At 46.0% G+C, this 21,809-nt stretch overlaps 1 protein-coding gene across 1 annotated transcript; it reads right to left on the bottom strand.

The window, feature by feature from the left end:
* Positions 1-3,896: 3,896 nt before the first annotated feature.
* LOC119442364 (uncharacterized) lies at positions 3,897-19,889 on the bottom strand. Its single transcript, XM_037707219.2, has 3 exons — positions 19,522-19,889; positions 7,662-7,943; positions 3,897-6,831 (listed from the first exon to the last, which is right to left on the bottom strand). Exons 2-3 carry the CDS (start codon positions 7,934-7,936, stop codon positions 5,586-5,588), a joined length of 1,521 nt encoding a protein of 506 aa, XP_037563147.1. The 5' UTR covers positions 7,937-7,943; positions 19,522-19,889; the 3' UTR covers positions 3,897-5,585.
* Positions 19,890-21,809: the final 1,920 nt, after the last annotated feature.

Here is a 21,809-nt window from a genome sequence, read left to right as displayed (position 1 = left end):
TTGCCAATATGTAGAGTTATATGCACACTACTTGCAAAGTTGTTAATCATATATATAAAAAAAACATTGCTCTCGTTGTAGCTCGTACACTCATTCATACTTAGAGATGTACTTTTAGTGATTATAAATACCGTGCGATTAAAAAAAAACAATATGGGTAGCCTGAATGTGACTTATGTTTCTGTTTGTTTAGGAAGGGCACAACAGCACGAAAGACATGCAAAGAAGGGAAGACATATGGGCACACAAGTCCTGAGTAAGAACAGCACGCATATTATACGGGCGGTCTCAGCTAAATGTCACTAAGAATTAAAAAAATAATAATTCAGTGTTTAACGCGAAAAGCGATAAATGTGTGTTGATGGGTGTTGTTCAAATCAAATGAAGTTGATTCAATTTTATTTTCTAGTGTACATGCTGGATAGTATTTTGCATTAAAAGCTACATAAGCTTCACGTGTCCCAAAAGACTTTAGAAGGCAAGAGCAGAGTAAATAGTATGTGGCGAATTACAACAGTACAAATAACAATAACTAAAACACGCGAAAGCTGGAATTGCTAAACTCCGGTATGCTAGGCATGAATATTCTTTAATTGGTAAATATTTTTAATAATCAACTTTCATTTACCCTCCAGTCGGTAAGGCACTTATGCAAAAGTTGGGCAGGATTATGAGAAATGACATAACTGAAAGCAACAGAGGTCTTGCCTGGTTCTTTTTTCCTACGAAAAAAAACAAAACAGGAAAGCACAACGCGTCCGCGCGCACCATCGATATCAGCGTTCTCAATCGCAAACCTCGCAATCAATACCCTATGCCCTGTGCATCTTACGCACGTTGAAAGGCGGTGTTTCGCGTTTGATAAAGACCGAAGCTAAGCGCCAAAGCTGCTGACGCGTCGGTGAAAGAGCCTGGCTGCTCGTTCCCCGTGCGATAAGCTAGGTACGTATTTGATGAGGTTTGCATTTGAAAGCGCTGCAATCTCTGGCGCGCGGACGCATTGTTACGCGGCATCGAAAAAACTCCCTGAATATTTTTCGGAGAGGACCGCACAAGGCCTAGGTTGCTTCACCGCTATCATCGGTAATTTTTTTGACATCCTTCAGAACATTTGCAATGACGCCTTATAAGTTAGGTAAGTTATTGTTAGCTAATTAAATATATTTAAATAATTTTTACACGAAAAAAAGCCAATGACAAGCATGAAAAATGCCCATCAGCATAAAGTCAGCGCCGCATCACCATACAGTGCATTACATCAGCATACAATAACCTATGTAATGTACTATTACTATGTATGTATCTATGTAATGGCCGACCCTTAGGGTAAATAAATGAAATGAAGTACATCGGCATCAGCCAACATCTCATCAACATTCAGCGAATTATCCTGCTTTTTCAAACAACCTCCGCTCATTATCGAAGCGGGCGACGGGTGGTTTGCTGACACGTGCTTTCTAATGTCAGATTCTGTCTGGCTTCCGCAATCAGTGGTTTGATTTAATTTGTGCTCTTGTGTACTACTTCTGCATGTTTTAAAAAATGGTTAGCATTGGTGATCTCCACTTATTGCCTACCCCAAAACAGAGATCGAGTAAACGGCGCTATCATGCACAGGCGAAAAACCGGTTCAGACTTTTTTTCTGTTCGTGCGCTGTCCTGAAGGTGCCGACATGTTTGGTGAAACCGGACAGCCATGCAGAAACGGAGAAATCCACGTAGATATCAGCCAGCTTTCCAATCTTTCTGAAATTTTCGTGAAAATATGCATACTTCCGGATGAACCAAATTTCTTGTTTTCTTTCCGTCATTGCTTGTTGATTCCACTCTTTCGTTTTCTTTTTTAGCGTACTAAGCCTACCTTCTACTACATGGTTTGTTTCACCTCCCTCTTCAAGTGTTGTCACTGCGCAAACGCTGCCATTAATTAGAAATTTGCGCCAACGGATCAAGTTTTGACAGCGCAGTGCTATAGCTCTACCCCCCAATGCATTTGTCGTGTCCGTGGGCAAAAATAGCCTCTTTCCTGGGCCGACCCCGGAGGTAGTGAAATCGTAGGCTGAAATTAAAGCGAAAAGTGGGCATATCCTTTGAATCATACATACACTGCATAGGGAATACGGATATTGTATTGCGGGTATTGTATGTGGGTACACCGACGCCATTAACACACCCTCGCTCGTTCCCTCGCCCACCCGCCTTACCCTGTCTCCCGTTTAGAAGAACCATACCGATATATATATATATATATATATATATATATATATATATATATATATATATATATACTGTGCCAAAGAGAGCCTTCTTTTGCCTTGAAAAAGACAAGTCCACTTGTCGAAACATTGACTCCTGCTCTCAACTTGTTCTCGTGTTGCTCAACATACAGTGCGTACAACTTAGGTCGTTTCGATAAAGAAAAGCACAAAGCACGTCTCGTGTCAACGAGATGGATGATAAGGTGGTCTTCAACAATGGGAAGCACAGAATGATTGATAACGTCATCCGCTTGTAAGAGTGGGTGGTACGTGAATAGCCATATAAAATATAAACTACAGGGCAAGTTTGCGGCAGCACAGTTTATAACACAGGACGTGACGTCATTGCATTACATATATATAGGGTGTTTCACTTAACTTGGGCCAAACATTAAAAATATGCAAATGCTACGTAGCTGGACAGAACCAAGGTAATGTTGTTTGCCGTCGCTTGATTATACACAGATTATTTTTTTTTGCATTCCGCCTAAATACATAATTAGTCTAAATAATCAACTTCTCAAATTATTGTATTTACATTAAAAGTATCAATGAGAAAATTGTAGGGCAACATGAAAAACTCCCGATACAGCTTTCTGTTGTTCAATACGGGCTAAATAACGCAATATAACCGCTCGAGGCACTTTGCCTGTATTCGCGGGCTTCTTTCATACTCGCAAAGACACATTTATGTAGCACGTGATGAGCAGCAGAAAGCTGTATCGGGAGTTTTTCATGTTGCTCTACATTTTTCTCACTGACACGTTTAATGTAAATACAATAATTTGAGAAGTTGATTATTCAATGAAGACTAGTTATATAATTAGGCGGAATGCAAAAAATAATCTCAGTATCTCCAAGCGACGGCAACCAACATTACGTTGGTTCTGTGCAGCTACGTGGCATTTGCATATTTTAAAGTTTGGTGCAAATTACGTGGAATCGACCCTCTGTATAAAAGAGGGTCCGCCTAGTAAGGCAGTGTATTTGTGTTGTGACAGTGCTGTGGGAAGTCCACGTATAGTAAGGACTCCTGAAGAGTAGCGTGCATACGAGGAGCGGCGAGAGAGACGACAATGTGAACAACGGCGTCGTGCTCGTGCCAGGGATGTACATCGTCTCCGGGACGCTCTGCTGATGCGCTAAGCGTGGCAGTATGATGATGAGTGTCGTGAAGCCGAAAACGCGGCCACGCGACGAAGGTACAATGCAATCAATTGTTCCAAGGGTGCAAATTCTAAATTTAAGAAGAAATTTCTCGACGCAGAATTTGGATTTAGTTGCTCCGTGTGTGATCCACTGTGGTTTCAAGTTAAGTACGTTTCGCTTGTCTCTGGTCCACTCTTTGAAGGTGCCCGAAGTAGCGGCGCAAGCCAAGTAGCAGGCCGTTGAAACGTATTTGACTAATAATTAGGCAAAATGCATGTGAATGTCACCATGTGAATAATTTCCAGCCACGTCGTAATGGGTAATCCTTCTAGGTGTTGTTTACAGCTTTGCTGTCCAACCACCTTCACAGCATGCATTGGAACCCAATTTTTTTTCTTCAACACTGGCATTTGACTTTACTTCTTGGTTAGAGAGAACATTTCAGGGTATCACACTCGAAATAAAGACAGCACAGCATCTTCAGCACGACACACGAGTGTTTATTGAGACGAAACTGGTATAAAAATGAAAAAAAAAATGATGACACGTTGTGAAGATAAACAGATCGTTCATCTATACCGCTTCATGACCGCACTTAGACTGGTGGAAAAAGTTGTTGGGGCGCTAACAAAACATACGTATACGTCGGCATGGGTCACTGTACGCCTGTGCACCGCGCATAAACTCATCTAATGGCTGCTACCTGGCGTCCGAGGTTTTGCGCAAGAAGTTGTGCTGAACGATGTGTGGCTTGGAACTGAAAGCGCAGAATTAAACACGAAGGGGGTAAGCAGATGTGCTTTACCAACTAAACTTCATCTCTTATTTGTCTCTCGTATATCCACGACAAGAACAGACAATACAGTAAGGGAGACAAAAAAGTAAGAGACGAAGGCCTGCCCCCTTTGTCTTTTCTTCTGTGCTTCCTGATTAGTCACAACACGCGACCATCCCACGTATTGCTTCTGCGTTCTGTTACGCTTCACTATGTTTTGCGCTGATTGGACTGATATGAAAAGTTCTGGTAAGAATAGGAAATGCCCCTACATATGACAATGACTATGGTTAGACAGTGCCAAGATGAAAGAGGAAGAGAGAAAAATGGGACGCGAAAGGCACGGAGGTTAACCGGAAGAGAAGCTTCAGATTTGCTACCCTACACTGGGAGAAAGGGTGACATAAGAGAGGAAAGAATAACAAGGAGAGAAATCAAACGCACGAAAAAAATGGAGAGTGTGGGGAACGCCTGGAAGTATCAAAGTTTATCTAATATGCCACTCGAACGTAAAAACTTCCATAGCGACTTGAACGACTTCTGGTATGGCGGCCGGATAGGCCGGTATTCTGTTGCTCATTTCCAGGAAGACAACATCCTTCATATTTTCAAGATGAACATATTGGAGCTTATACTAGGAAGCATTCTAAGTGTACGTTTTTTTTTTCTTCTTTTTTTTCGAATAGTTCATGCAGCTATTGCCCAAGTGCGTCTGATGCCCAAGTTGATACAATTTGGCTTTACGCTTCCTATTTTGGAGAAAACAAAAGTGAACGCGCAAAATTTTTTAAAGCATGAGTGGTTGTATAACAACACAATCCGTGTTTGTCTTTTGTTGTTGTTTTTGGAGCGTTTATGTTACAGATTTGCTGCAGGAGAGCCTAAATTACTGCATTCAAGTGTCAAAGCACCGCACACAAAATGCTCAAATAAAGAAAATGGAGACAGCACCCATAAGGAAAAAAATAATCTGTGTCAAGCCAGTTGCGACACAAACAACAGCGTACACAAAAATACAGTCTTGAAACTTCTATCGCTAAAACATGCGGGTATAACTTACGCGTAATAAAACATAATGGCTTATAAAATAACAAGAGAGCTGCCGCTCGCGGCTTTGGTTCATTCAGACGTACTATGAGACTTTAAAGTCACAATATTTGCAACCTCTGCCTTAAAACCATGCATTCGTCGGCGCGGATCATTTGACCCGTCACTAATTGCATGCAGTTCCTGCCAGTCACAAACCTACCCCGCACTCTTCTATCGACGCAGTCTGAGCTTTCTATCAAAGAAAACATTCCCAACAGCGAATTCTTTCGAACTGTACCTGGACACATCGTGGCTGCTTCGCGGTAGCATTATTCTTTACTAAATTCATTCCTTCCATAGTCTTTGGGTACACATTAGGTTTTCTTAATTGATCTCGGGCTTCCCGAAGACAAGGTTGTAGTGGCGGGACGCTCTGACGCTTGCAGCTCCGTTGGAGTCTTCGAAGTCGTCGAAGTCACCGATGCCAACGTGGAAGGACTTTCTTGCTTCGTATTACCTTCGTATTTCGGAGACCCCGGTGATGACTCAGTTGTGGTCGTCGACGAAGTGTCCGCGTAATTGTCAGCGCTCTGAGACACCGTGTCGTACCTAGCCGCAGCAGAAGACTGGCTCGACGCCTTCTCGCTCGCAGCTTTGTACGCCGAAGCAACGTACTGGGCCCAGTCGAAAGGGTCGGTGGATTCGTACTGCTTTGTCGCGCTAGTTTTGTCTTCCTCTTTCTTGCCGTAGGAATGCGTCGAATATGCTTTGTCGTAGGAATGCGTAGGATACGCTTTGCCGTTAGAATGTGTAGGATAGGCTCTGTCATACGAATGTGTAGGATATGATTTGTCGTTGGAAAGCGTAGGATACGACTTGTCGTAAGAATGCGTTGGATACGCTTTGTCGTACGAATGCGTAGGATAGGCTTTGTTGTAGGAAGGCGTCGGGTACGCCATCCAGCCGTAGCCCTTGTATTGCGACGCGGTGTAGTCGGCGGCTGCTTTACTAGGTGGCGCCTCCACGGAAGGCCACTTTGAGGACTCTGTCTGAGAGTAAGACGTTGCTTGTCGATTCCACGTGGGCTCCAGGGACGTTATGTGATGATCCTTCATGTATTGTCTCAAAGCAGCCATGTAAGCAGGGTAGTCGGCCTCATCCAAGTATCTCGGTCCGTAAGACGGACGAGTGGATTTCGACAGCGCTTTGGTGGAGTAACTATCGTAGTCGACGGCCGCGTAGGACTTGCTCGAGTAGGGAGAAGAAGCCGAGGAAGTGTAGTACTTGTTGGGAGTCTCAGCCGCGTAGTAGGACGTGCTTCTGTAAGGGTTATAAGTCGGACGCTTGGTCGCCACGCGCTCCGAATACGTCGGCAAACTCTGCGTCGACGACGCCTTAGAAGACTTGTCGGCGCTGGCCGAAGCTAGAGCTTCGGCGGCGGCACTGAAATCTACAACGTCGACACCACTCGCGTGCTCTTGGGTCAACTTTGCCGGTGAATCGGCGGGTGTGTCGAACAGGGCGTGCAGGTGAGAGAGGTCGGTGATTTCGGTGACGCCTGGAGACTTGGGAATGGGCGTGTCCCATACGTTCGTCGGTGGGTAGTGGTAATGGTGAATGCTGTAATGCAACGAAGAGAAAGAAAGTCTGTTCATGTCGTTATCACTGTTATGCCTAATGAATCGGGGCACACTCTCTTTACCCCCAATTGGCATTGACTGACATTTTCACATTATTTTTGTGGGGATACAAATTACACCAGTCTGGGAAACCTAAAACATTTCTGCGAATAAAGAGCAATTTAAAACTCAGTCAAATTGTACTTCCTGCTAAATGTTAAACCTCTCTCGTTAATACTATGGAAATGTTTTGCGCAACTCTTTCCTCTTAAATCTCGTAACACTGAAGAGAAAAATTCAGTAGTGCTTTTCAATAATCGCTACGTTTTGTGGTGTCATGCAATGTTAAAAAACATGAATGGCGAGGTGTTACGACGTCTTTCTCTATTATGTTTTTCCATCATACTATCTTGAAATTATAACTCAATAGAAAGTGTTACAACAGTGGTACCTTTTATCCCTAACCTTAGCACCCGGTCATTTGCACCCCAGCATCGCGCGCAACCGATTATCTGAGCCCTGCTTGCATTTGGCATAGATTATCTGCACACGTAGCCCCATTCGAGTGCTATGTGCTGCCTCACTTTGCTGTGCTGTGTATGTTAGCATTTTCTGTAAACTAGTGGCCTTTTAGAGCAGTGCGCACTTGTTCGCCGACACCTTACCGGTATGAATTTCAGCTCGCACTTTCGTGCCACTTTATTGGGCATATATAATTCGGCATTTACATTTTGGACATTTCAGCAAGTTTAACAATCTAACTTCCCGTATTGGTTTGGGCGAACATTAGGGCAGTAGATTAATTTTATATTTATGGTGGCCAGAACTTACGGCACAGCTACTGGGAGCATTGGTGGGGGCGGCGGTGGTGGCGGCGGCGGAGGCGGTGGCAAGTGGTGGTGGTGATAGTGCGGTGGTGGCCTTGGAGGCGGGTGGTGGTGACCCGTGGGTACGGGAATAGGAACGGCAATCACCCGAGGCCCGCTAAGTAACCGCGCCATCAGAATCTTCTTCAGCGTGGCCCAGCCGTGTACGTTTCCCGCCATCAAGACGAGAATCAGCAAGGACAGCACCACGTGCTGTCGGCGGCTCCTCGCTCGAACCATCCCGTAACTGCGAAAGCAAAAAAAAAAAAAAAAGAAAAAAGAAAACGAGGCTCCATCAGATCCTGGCTTGCCAATTTTCTCTGTGATGCGGAGCCAGGAGTAGCAGGCCAAGTTCTGTTCCCTGCGGATTAGTGCGAACACGTATAGGAGCATAGAGATGTGCACTTAGCCACTCTTATTCCGTGCAACGCTACTGAATAAAAGAGAGAAATCAAGCGTGCTTGCTTCTATTGACATCGTAGCTACGCACACTAGCCTACGCCTTCTAATTTTCCAAAACTAAATAAATACTTCATTCCCATTTCTTGAGTAAGAAAAGATGAGAATGACTGAAATGCAGGCCACTTGGCAGAGGCGGCCGATGGGCTTTTCTTTCTCCTGATTTGGAGATCCGTACGGTCTGCACTGAATTAGTAATGGGCAGTCTGAAAGCCTGCAGAGCAGCGTGTCGACTGAATAACCCAACCGATTTGCTGATCGACCGTGCATTTTTGTAAGCACGCCCACGTTTTGCAAAGGCGGACACTGTGACGTGTTACATCTCAGCCGAAGTGCTCACTGGTTCCTCGGATAGACCCGTCATTTTCTTAATATGGAGACTAGATTCGCATCACTGGGCTCAGATCTTGGTAATGCAAAACCCCAAGTGCAAACCAGGTTCCGTCTTCGGCCGAGGCTTTATTGGTGCACATTCGCAGCTTCTTTGTGATCTTTTACTTTGTGCCATCATCATCAGCAGCAGCCTATATTTATGTCCACTGCAGAACGAAGGCCTCACCCTGCAATCTCCAATTACCCCTGTCTTGCGCTAGCTGATTCCAACTTGCGCCTGCAAATTTCCTAACTTCATCACCCCACCAAGTTTTATGCCGTCCTCGACTGCGCTTCAGCCTTCTCTTGGTATCCATTCTGTAACTTTAATGGTCCACCGGTTATCCATCCTACGCATTACATGTCCTGCCCAGGTCCATTTTTAGGGGCGAAGCTCCTTAGGGTTGAGCCTTGTCTGCCGTCGCGCCGTTGTAGCCACGCTAGTACTCGCCGCTCCCGCTAGAGGCGCAGCTGGGCTGTCTTTCTCTCTCGTTCCTGACGCGCTCTCTCTCTCTCTCTCGTCCGTCACTAAGGGCGCTGCGGTGCACAAGGGTGTTCGTTCCCGACGCGCACTCTCTTTCTCTCTCGTTCCCGATGCGCTCTCTCTCTCTCTCTCTTTCATCCGTAGCTAGGGGCGCTGCGGTGCACAAGGGCGTTCATTCCCGACGCGCGCTCTCTCTCTCTCTCTCGTCCGTAGCTAGGGGCGCTGCGGTGCACAAGAGCGCTCGTACCCGACGCGCTCTCTTTTTCTCTCGTCCGTACCTCTGGTTTACCCGAATGATCCCCCGGTGCTTCGCCCACTCATCATCATTCACGTCGTGGATATGCGGTGATTTTTTCCCTCTGAATGTCGACTAGAATATCGGCTATCCCCGTTTGCTCTCTGAACCACACCACTCTCTTCCTGTCTCTTAACATTAGGCCTACCATTTTTCGTTCCATTGCTCTTTGTGCTGGCCTTTCACTTGTTCTCGCGCTTCTTTATTAACCTCCAAGTTTCTGCCCCATATGTTTACACCAGTAGAATGCAATGATTGTACACTTTTCTTTTCAACAACAGTGGTAACCTCCCAGTTAGGATTTGGTAATGCCTGACGTATGCACTCCAACCCAATTTTATTCTACTGTAAATTTATTTCTCGTGATCAGGGTCCCTTGTGAGTAATTGACCTAGATAAACGTACTCCCGCACAGACTCTAGAGGCTGACTGGCGATACTGAATTCTTGTTTCCTTGCTAGGCTATTGAACGTTATTTTTGTCTTCTGCATATTAAGCTTCAACCCCATTCTTACATTTGCTTGGTTAAGGTCCTCAATCATTTGTTGTAATTCGTCCCTATTGTTGCTCAATAGAACAATATCATCTGCAAATCGAAGGTTGCTGAGATATTCGCCGTTGATCCGCACTCCTAAGCCTTCTCAGTCTGACAGTTTGAATACTTCTTCTAAGCATGCAGTGAATAGAGTTGGAGAGATTGTGTCTCCTTGCCTGTATCCCTTTCTTGATAGGTATCTTTCTACTTTTCTTGAGGAGAACCAAGGTAGCTGTGGAATCCATGTAGATATTTGCCAATATATTCACGTATGCCTCCTGTACTCCTTGATTACGCAATGCCTCTATGCTTGCTGGTATCTCTAGGGAATCAAATGCATTTTCATAATCTATGAAAGCCATATAGAGAGGTTGATTATAGTCCTCAGATTCCTCTATTCTCTGATTGATGACATGGATATGATCCATCGTAGAATATCCTTTCCTGAAGCCAGCCTGTTCTCTTGGTTGGCTGAAGTCAAGTGTGGCCCTGATTCCATTGGAAATTATCTTGGAGAATATTTTGCCCGGGAACAGGCAGTCAACAGGAACGCTCCATTACAGAAGAAATATTTGCTTACATTGTGCATAAATGCCGTATTTGCTTTAGCGAGCCAATTCATTGCATTAAGAGGAATGTAACATCTTTTTCCTGTGCCGCTTTTTTATTGCGATAGCAATTATATGGACACTTCAACCGGATTTCTGCCGTCGGCGTCGCCGTCGCCGTCGTCGTCGCCGTCGCCGTGAGGTTCCCTATAGATAAAATCTTCGCCGCGCGCCGTATGCCCGAGCGGAAGCGTGCGGGGACGCGCGCTATCACGGAGAGCGAACGCACTCAATCTCCCACGCGCAAGCAAGGAAGCGGGAAGCGAGCGCCGGAGGGAGCGGGGGGGGGGGGGGGGGGGGGCGCACTTCTCTGCCAACAACCGCGCTCGTCACTCGTCGCTCGCGCGTACCGTCTCTTATCTCCACACGGCTCTGACCTTTATGCGGGTACATTCGCCGCTCAGTTTCCGTTGAAGCGATAGACGCACGTACCTTCGCCCGCAGCGGCGTATGCTTGCTGCCAGCGTTTTGACAGTCGTTGTCTGCAGTCATTCAGTGCGATCTATTCGTGTTTGTTTGTGCGCGCTCACACCACGCTTGTTCATTCAGTTAGTAATAGTCGGGCCACATTTTCCAACGCACGCTACACATGCAATGCTGCCCGGATCGGCAGTGCAGCGCTAGCGGTGTGTCCCTTCGCACGCGCTGCCCACGGGAAGCGCTTCTCATCAACACCACTGTTTCACACGCGCCTTCTCGTGGTCATCCAGTCTCTCTTCATGTCGGTCTACTTACGCCGCAGCACACCTGCTTACTTAAAGCTCATGTTTACTACAATTCATATTGCTACCAAAGCCGCTCACCTTACTTCGTATGACATTGCTGTGTTGCTATCGCATTCATTGCTTCGCCCTTAAGGCGAAACTGTGACATTTTTTAGTTAACATTTATTGTCAATATTCTCAAGCATTAATTATCGGCCCTATCTTAACGGCCGATGGCGCTACAGGTATCCTTAATGAGCAATAGGAAAATTGCATGGAGTACATTACAGCGCTGCATATGCTATTTCTCAGCGTGCTCGATATCTCTTTTTTTCATACGTGGTCGGTATATTGTTTAATTCATACGTGGTCGGTATATCGTTTAAGCGGGATTAATCAGCGACTGAAATACAACATGTGTCATTCACGTAGCGGAGAATGTTGAACAATGCAAATTAAAATTGTAGCTTATGTTTACGCCCGTATACGAACATTTTAAGATGTCATTGCTTTATTATAACAATTGTTGTTATCGTACTGCTGCCATCCCACTTCCCGTTCAGGTGAGTGAGTCACGGTGACAATTAAATTGTTTATTAATATTTATTACATATTATTCGCACTGGTGTTCAGCAGACTTCTAGAAAATATTCCGTGTAATAAGAGGCGATAATGCGTCGTTGGAGTTGGTCGATTCAAAAGCAACCTACAGATCAACAGCTCCGTTTTCTTTCTGCACTACGAAAGTGTGCTAGATTCTGTGGAATACAGCACAAAAACAGGAGCGCAATACCTAAAGTTTCCTAGATAATCCAAACTTTATAAGCACAGAATGTCAAAATGAGAGTGCACCATTTATGGCTTCTCTTTTGTGTGGCAGATTTGTCAGAAAATCTTCTTTCCGTTGCAGAGTACAAAAGGAGCACCCTTCTGATTTTTATCTGGCTAAACATATATTGAGCCCAAGCCTAGTTAGTGCCCGAACTGAGAAGCGGAGTCGCTTGCATGAAACAAATAACCGATACAATTTCATGCTAATAATAATTTTAGGCTCGAACAAAAAAAGTTAGTTTCGCCCGTAACGTGGATAATTGATAGCGATAGCAATTTATTAGACAACTACACCAAATAAGGTTCGTAGTTTTATCGGCCGTATAAATTGCAGTAAACGATCATTTACTAATTAAATTAACAATCATGGTGTCACGCATGCACATGCCAACATGAACAGATCTTACCGAATGATCACGAACACTCGGTGTCCTAACGTTGGCATGATAAAGAGCGCCGGCAACGGGGACCGAACGCTTCGTGCTGCCTCTGGCTTCACCGCATCTCGAAAACTTGAGATTACGCGATCTCCAACATTAGACGCATGACAGCTGGGATCTTTGTAAACGTCTCATTTACCACCTTTGAAGAGACAGTAAACGAGGGTTTGGCAATATTTATTTAGCTTCTTATTAAGCCACAACATTCACAATTTGCTGGCGAATGGCAGTCCTAACATTTCCACATTTCCATTAACTTTAAACTTGGTAAATCTTCCGGTTATTTGACGACGCCGTGAAAACACGCGCTTCTAGTCGCACAAACAGATCCGCTGTAATAAAATGTCCTCAGTTTGCGAGGGAACGCTCGCCATGATTACAGTGTCCTAATGAACGACATGGTTACTGGGGTACCGGGACGCACTTTTCTTTCTTTGCCAGTATACCTTTCACACTGCGTCCCAGCATGCTGTCACTGGCGGGAGTTCTCCACCCAACGTTCTCAAGACATAGTCGATTACAGCCTGATTACATCAACAATTTTTTTGCAGTCTAATCGAGAGACATCAGCATACGAGCAACAACAAGATGTCATAAACGACATCGATTTACATGACAGTGAATGCCACGCAGCCATGTAGGACGGTACTGCTTAGCTGTCTACCGTCGACGGATCAGCAACCTTGTACGAGTTGTTGGCGAGCTGCTCCGACGAGTCGACACCCCATGCGGACCCTTCTGGCCCACATTCATCGCGTGCACCTGGATGTGAACTACCTAGGCCTCTACTCTTTCTTTTTCCATTTTTAACCTACCGACCCGGACTTGGGTCTTTACGGCAACTCAACAGGAACGCTAGCGTGCGTACGCACTATATACGCTCATGCCAACACTGAATTAAAGGCGGAATGCTGCTCAGGCTCCGCTGTAGAGCCGACTGAGTGGAGCGTCCACTTGGCTTCGTCGTTTCATCTTTTAATGCGTTAGCGTTATTCGTGTAAAAGTAAAAAAAAAAATGAGGGCAGCTTGTACTGGTGGTGCAAGACTGAAGAAACAACGTAGCGGGGGGTCGATCAAGGTTTACGAAGTTTTTGTTATCTATTGCTACGTTATGCTAAGATTTTTGCAAACCTTCATCTCTCCGGGGTCGCTTTCGACGGAAAACGCTTCGCGCAACACTTTCACGGTTACATTGCGCTTCTCAAAGTCTCTAACTGAGTTCAGAGTAGGCAGGTTGACGTCAAACCACAGCCGATCGCAGACTCGGCAGCCGTGACCAAACTCGACGTTCAAGAACTCTCGCTGAAATAGGCCGTTCGCGCCAACCATGGACTAGTAGTTTTGACGCTGGAAGTTATGCATGACACGGAAGCCCGGATCACTTTCTCGGTGCTTGCGATCACTCAGACAAGAGCGTTCCCTGCCAAGGGCGAGGTACTCGGGATCTTCCGCTCTTCGCTGTCGCTTTGACGAAGATTCACCAGCACGGTATTCCGGGTTTGATCGCAGCCGTTGCATTCGTTCACGAGCAGCGGTGTGACGGGCTTCCCGTCGAGCATCTTTTTACTCAGGGGTTACGTACGTACTTCGGCCGACGCGTGTTTTTAGGCGGTGCAAACGATGTGCTCGGCGCAGAGACACTAGGCAATGTGCCGCCGTCGCGGCGTCACGGAGCTTTAATTATACGAAGGCCGCGAACGAAGTGGCGCGCAGTGACGCCATGGCTTTTTTTTTCTCCGCCTACACGGCTGTCGAAGCTTGGCGATGTACGGGAAGCGGCGGTGCAGGGAGGCGCGGCGGGGCGCAGACATGCCAGGTGGTTGCTAGGCGACGCATAGTGACGTCAGAGCTAGGCGCAGCGCGAGCCAGGCGGAGTTGTGCCAAGGGGTTGCTAGGCAACCCAGTGACGTCATAGCTCGACGGAGTTTCTGCGAACAATTTGTAGCCGAACCGCGAGCTTAAACAGCTACGCTGTTAAAAAAAGTGTATTTTTATGAAGTGCGGAAGATGATTACGTGGTAGCGGTAGGCCACTGAATTTTCGCAGCCCAATCCACTGCGGGTTGCTCGCGCCACTTAAAACCTTTTAACCTTCCGCCCGCACAGACCGCTCAAGCGTTGCCGATACCATGACAACAAGATGGTGGCGGCGACGACGACAACCCCCTCCCCCCCTCTCCCACCTCGATCATCCGTATAATTTCATTTCGTAGAAGCTTATGTATTTGGCCTGGATGATTCATGATTCCACAGGAAAACGAAGCAATGGGCAGGACGTGAATGAACGTATACGTGAACAATAAATAAGGTCTGGAAGCAAGCACGAGGACCTGCCCCGGCATTGTACTGAACGTGGCTGTGAACCAATGTTTAAACAGTGATCCATTTTATCGACTTACCATAATGAGCATGATCTGAATGATTTGTTTATGGCGCTCAATGCTCAAGAAAAACACTGGGCCTACGAGAGACGCCGTAGTGGAGGGCTCAGGAGCCTCAGGTGTATAATTATGACCACCTGGGATTCTTTAACCTGCATGCACCTAAATCCAATGTGCATGAGCGTTCTTGCACTTCGCCCCGGCAGGAATGCGCTTGCCCCGGCTGGGAATCTCACCAGTGAGCTTGTGTTTAATGGGAGAACGTCATGGCCACTGTGTCACCTCGGCAGGTAATCAGCATGAACGTTTGATATCGGAAGCCTTCAAGATCAATAAGTATGGCGACGCAGGCATAAGTTTCTAATCTATTTTGCTCCTTCCAAAGGAAGTATCATTCTTACCTAAAATCATTTTATCTCAGCGCTTCGACGCCTCTCGTATGCTTCCACATCTTTATTTTTTTCCCTTTTTTTAAAGCATGAAATGCTTTTAGGTGCCGTTGTCTGCGACCTTCAAGTGACCTAGGAACCAAAAGCCAGAGCCGTTATCCGGGCATCGTTGCGAGAACAAAACGAGATCATCCGGGCATCCAGTCAAAAGTTAAGAAAATTCTGTCTCTGGCTCCCAGCCCTTCGTACAGGATTGCATTACATACGCTAGTTACTGCCCAAGAAAGCTACAAAAAATATTGCTTCTAATGTCTTCCTAATGCTTGTTCACAATATCACTCAAGCTGTAACTTCTATTACGCTGAAGTTTTATTTATCATTTCCAATAGCGACTTTCAAAAGGCAGATACAGGGCACCATACACTTGATTGTCTCCTTTTGGCGCTGTCACAGGATTGCCTGTGGTCTTTTCAACGCAGCGGTCAGTGAGTTCTACGGCGCGGGTTTTGCGGCGCCTCGAGAGATGGCGCCATGCTGCGTGGCCGAGTCGGCAGCGTCCGGCGTACCGCGGACACGTGCCTAAGGCCGCACATTTGCAGCCGACCACTTCGACGCGACAAGAAGAAAAAGTAGCGACAGATGCTGATCGCGCTGCAGTGTTGGAGGAAGAAAAGCTGTTTAAGGCGGTGGCACCACAGGCAGTGAAAGACGCCATATGGTAGCCTTTTCATGCTTACACTTACTGCCAATTACGGGAAAGCCAGCAATCTTTTTTTTTTTAGTGGAACTGGCCTAAAGAATAAAACATTTGTCGCTAGGCAACGCCTTTTTCGATCACTTCTTCACGTTTTGTTTCTCTCTCTCTCCCTCACCCGCTACATTATTCTTATATTTTGGAACCGAACATACAGTTTTGGTTAGTATAAAGAACGTATACGCGTCACCTACTTTTTGTAAGAAAATTAATGATTTACTTCGCCTGTTTACTTTCTATGTCGTGACTTCTTAAACGCCATCACATTATTTGATGTACATACTCAAAGAAAGGGCTCTTTTGACGCCATGCATGCCATTACACTGAACGGATTCGGGGTGGAAGGGGAGCGGGGAGTTTGCGTTATTATGGGGACTGTAAGATGTTGTTTTAGTGTTCGTTTATGTGTTCGTTTATTTTTGTAGCGTGAGCTACACTGGCCGAGGTTGAGCAGTTTCGCGTGGCTCCTGGAGAGCCGTGCTGCGCATGCGCGAGGAGTAGCGACGTCACACGGCGCATAGCTGGAGCGCCGAAGCATAGTATATAGGAGGCTACGGCCTGAGCCGCCGCCGCCGCCGCGCGCACCTCGCCGGTCTGCGCATTCCAGAGGAGTGACGTCATAGCCGCGGCAGACGCGCTGGCGCCGGCTGTGCGCCTCCAGCTGTGCGCCTCCGTTGCGCAGTAGCCAAGTCTGACGCTGCGCCGGAGCCGCTTGATAGCGCCTCTCATTTTATGCGCATACGCAGAGGTATCAGTGGGGGTATACATTTAGCGGGGCTTTTGCCGCCATCGAGAAGGAGAGCGAAATTGCTGCTCAGCGGCGCAGAAGAGCGGAGAAGCTTAACTCACCGGATCCCGAAGTTGCCTGGCAATGTTCGTTCTTCCAGCGTAGGAAGGACGAACAGAAGAAGGCTAAACATGCTGCGGAGACACCGGAGCAAAGGGAGGAACGTCTAGCAAAGCGGCGTCGCCAGGAGGCTGAGCGACGTGCCCGACCATCTCAGCAGCAGCAACAACAAGACGCCGTCGATGCCGTCAAGGCTCGCCGATTGACTGACTATACGGTGAAACTTAGCGAAAGCACCAGTGCGACTCGAACCTTCGAGACGGACTTCGTAATCCGTTTGGATATGTGTGCGACGTGTGTGAAAGACTGCATTACTTGACGCCGGTAAGTAGTGCCATGCGTGAAACGTTGAGTTTAGCGGCGCCGCCTGAGTGGGGTGAAACCGTGGCGCGGGTTTGTACAACGTGCAAGAACTTTCTCGTTAAGCAGAAGATTCTTCTATTTAGCGTTACCAGTGGGTATCGTTACCCGCCCATGCCACCAGGTCTACTGGTTCTGAACGATGTGGCCGAAAGCTACATATATCTTGGCATAGCCGAGCTAAGCCACTGCTTTTATTAGTGTCTATTAATGCTTACGCATAAGTGGTCATTGCAAGACGTAATGAAAACACGATCTTAAGCCACCGGTTGTGGCTAGGTTTCGCAAAGCTTTGTTTCGCCTTTGAGGATCGGAAAGTGAGCGCATACTGATAGACGAGTACTGCAGATTTCATTCTTCCGACACCTGTAGTCCGGTGACCTATTTGATGGGGCATTTGATGACAAGGACGTGCAACCTTGTTATCCCTTAATGCTCTATTATTTTTACCTCTTCAAGCAGTCTTGTTCTTCTTATGAAAACTTGTAAGCCTATTGACGCCTGTCTTAATTTGGTTCTGGTTTTAAAATAATTGTACATTCATATTAAAGTCAGTTCTGACAAAATATGGTACTTCACCGGCCATCATCCGATTATGAATCAATGTATGTCTCAATTCGCTTAACTGGTGCCGTTTGTTATAATCTTGTCATATTAATACATACATACATACATACATACATACATACATACATACATACATACATACATACATACATACATACATACATACATACATACATACATACATACATACATACATACATACATACATACATACATACATACATACATACATACATACATACATACATACATACATACATACATACATACATACATACATACATACATACATACATACATACATACATACATACATACATACATACATACATCACAGGCTCGCTTGTTGTGAGGCACAGGTGGGTAAAGGGCTACAAATAGTGTATTGTTCGCATGAACACTATTCTATTTCCTAAAAGGTGAGGGCGCATTTCGTAACTTCAGTAGGAGATCCCCTAAAGTACCCTGGAAACATTTCTAAGTTGTCCCCGTAGAAAGCGTTAACGTCAGGGAAAACAACGAGCTTTCGTTTTCTCTCCAAGAACGCAGTGACTTCGCGAAGCTTTCTCTTCTAATTAATTCCTTTTTGCAAGATACAATCAAAAGTTGAGCTCTTGGAAACGAGGAAACCCGCTCACTGAAGAGTTGTTCGTGTTCCCACATCTCGAGAAAGTGGTTTGTCGCGACCTTCCAAGCGTGAAGAAAATCACTAGACCATTGGACGGGGGTCCCCGGCCGATGCCTGTCAAGATTACGTCGTAGCCGCTTGTCGGCTCGCGGCAAAGAGCAAATTTATCCCCGAACCGTTTCAAAGGGGAGTGGGATGTTCGGTCACTGCTCCGTGCCCCGAGCCGTTTGGCAAGCGTTATTCGATTTGTCGTGGTTACTACAAAGCTTTCACCGCAAAAATTGATATTGTAGGCGGCTAGCGGAATCGACAGCCAAGGGCGATCAGTCAGCAGTGACTTATCTCTCGAAACGTCCACTGCTTTCATCGTTGCGATAGGCTCATCGCTTGCGAACTGAAACATTTTCAGGCTTCTAAAGGATAATGCGGATGCTGTATTGCAAAAATCTGTCGCTTCAATGATGCCGCCTCGCATGGATGATTCGAAACGTTCCTAAACACCCGTTTAATCCATTTGTAATGATTGGAGCAGGCATCTCCTGGCTCGTACGCTCGCATGGCGAAAAACTTTTATTTAATTTTCATTGAAAGCTGTACCTTCATTTACACCGTATAGTCGATGTTATTGCTACGAGCCACGTAAGATGGAAATGTTAGCATTGGATTACCTAAATCGAATGTCGAGTAGCTCAAACTTATGGTAATTATGTTTGTTTCCGGAGCTAATAAATCTGAAAAGTGTCTGTTCACAATCCCGGTACGCTTGTTCAAAACGTGCTGCAACAGTAGCACACATGAAGACATATTTAGAAGATAAAGCTTATAAAACAATTAGGCATTCTCTCTCTTTCGTCTAAACGCATCTGATGATCACAGCTACGCTGGTTTCTCCTAACTCCTCTGTATCTCTGACTTGCAAATAGTGCTCCTACTGCCGTAGAACAGGCTTCGCTTCCGTCAATTGCGAACGCATTGTTGAACTATCACGAATCTACGCTAGCGGTATCCCAGTCTTGCACAACACGTAAATGAAAACACTACGTTGTAAACGCGTCGCTGTCACTTCCTTCGGGGATCGCACTCGTAACCGACTCCTTTTCAGGTAAGCGGGACAGCAGCTGACATAACATGCAAACGCGACGTTGAGGCAGCATCGCTTCACACCAACCCACCTGCCGCGTCCTCGAAAGGTATCCTCCGGAGCGGGACGATGTCAGCACTGCCGCACGTCGTCACCAGTCTTGAGTGCGTGCCGAAGACCGCACCGCGAGCCAAATATGAAAATAGGAACTAAACACGGCACACTTGACGAACATGGCTTTTAAAACCTCTCGGCTGAGAGAAGGAGCGAGGAGGAGAGAGGGCCTTGGCCAGACGACCGAGACGCAGTTCCTCCTCGAGACCTGCCAAGGAAGAAGAGCAGCGCACCTAGCCCACATACGCCACATGCCTCGAAACGAGAAGGCAGCGAACAGCCTCGCCCTTTACGAGACTCACAGTCTCAGAACTGTTCGCTCTTTCTCCTTTAACTCTGCTCAGAGCTTTGTTCCAAGAACTCTCCCTCTCCGAGATCCGTAATAATGTGTTACATTCCTCTACGGCTGAGCGGTCATGGCCTTGCGCTGTTCAGTGGGAGGTAGCGGGTTCGAGTGCCCATCTGCGGCGGTCGCATTCATAAGCGAACCGAGTCGCAAGAATGAATGTACTAAAAACTGGTTGCTCGCTGAATACGCGTGGTGAAAGGAATTAAATTGAAACGTCCAGATACGGTAACACGAATAGCTCGTATGAATCAATCAATCAATCAATCTTCTTGCGCGAGGGAGCTTATGTACCTATATGATTTCTGCCCCCCTCCCTCCCTCTTCTTTGTGAGCTTTCATTTTCATATCTTTCACAGTCTGGTCCCGGACTCGAGTCTGTGCGTAATACAATCCTGTATTTGTCCCCTCACCTGCACTCTCTGGCCTTGTCGTCACAAGTCATTACTATTTTCTTTTTTCCCTAACCCACCCCCCTCACCCTTCTTCATGAATACATCATTCGGCTTCAGTATATAAAGCAAGGCTGAGAAATTCGCCTTCCGCTGTATACAAGTTTTGTGTCTTCGTTCTTTCGCAACTTTGTTGCAGTGCTAGATACAAGTAGTATTAACAGATTGTGGGTTCCGTTGGACTAAATGCAATATCTGTCGCTGTGAATGGTGCATCTCTGATTCTGGCTAGAGATTTAAGGGCTGGTAAAAAAACCCTGAAAGATTGGGGAAAAAACTATACTTTTTTGTGTATGTGCGTGTCTGTGTGCTTACACTCACAGGTTGAATAGAAATACGTCTTTCATGGACATTCTGAGTACGTTTTCAAAGAGCATATCTCTAAAATGCTAATGTCATGTGCTGTTAATACAGTAATTTCTCAATCTGCTTAATAAAACGCTAATGTGCGAGTGTGAACGTGGTCTCACAGACACGTATAGAGTTTTACAAGCGCATTAACACAAGGTCATAGTACGAAGTGACGAGTTTGCATTACGGCGCAAATTGCAGCTAAGATAGAAACATTGGCACGTTGGTATCACATCTTGAGGCAGAAGGCGCGAATCAACGATCACAAAGGTACACTACGTCAGCAAGAAGTGCTTTATGTGTACCATGCGGTCTCTATGTCATCAACGTCCTGTTTCGTTCGTCCATCCGTTCACACCTTATGTATCTAAATGCAGCTAACGTGGACAGTGTATTCTATGGCCCTCTGTGTTACACTTATGGGCACAAAATTAGAGGTATTTTACCTGTTAAAATGTTGAGCAGTTCATGTGATGTTTTGTAAAAATGAACAAAAAGCTGCTTCAGTTTCTCCTTGGTGTCCTCTTCAACGGAGCATAATTACTGCGCTTGGTATTCATCGATGCTTTCATGCCAAGGGGTGACAATACATTCATTATTGTCCCTCTTTGATGAGTAATAGCTCGAGGCTCCTTGTTCATAGCGTTCTTAACAGTGGATGCGAGTCTCTCGTTCTCCTGCAAAGGTTAAAAGCTCGTCAGTCTGCTCGGTTATGTAGCACATGCGAACGAAAATCGCGCAAAAGAAAAAAAAAAAAGCACCGTCAGATCCCACGCTCTGTGGGAACCGATGTTATGTGAAGCAGTGTGCGGGGAGCCTACCAAGTTAACGAAATTACCATGCGAGCACCAAGACGTTTCCGACTGTTTCATGACCTGCATAACACACATGTCATGACATTCATGTCATGACCTATCATTTATGTACACTCTTGTCTTACTTGTCATACATACACTCTTGTCATAGTATACCAATTTTGATACCTACCAAGTTAACGAAACGACCATGAGAGAACCAAGACGTAGGCGGCTAGATAGATAGATAGATAGATAGATAGATAGATAGATAGATAGATAGATAGATAGATAGATAGATAGATAGATACTCTCAAAGTGG

This window comes from Dermacentor silvarum, chromosome 2, assembly GCF_013339745.2.
Source record: "Dermacentor silvarum isolate Dsil-2018 chromosome 2, BIME_Dsil_1.4, whole genome shotgun sequence".
NCBI classification, from domain to species: domain Eukaryota; kingdom Metazoa; phylum Arthropoda; class Arachnida; order Ixodida; family Ixodidae; genus Dermacentor; species Dermacentor silvarum.
The sequence above is the reverse complement of the archived record's forward strand: the minus strand, read 5'-3'. Positions and strand labels throughout refer to the sequence as shown.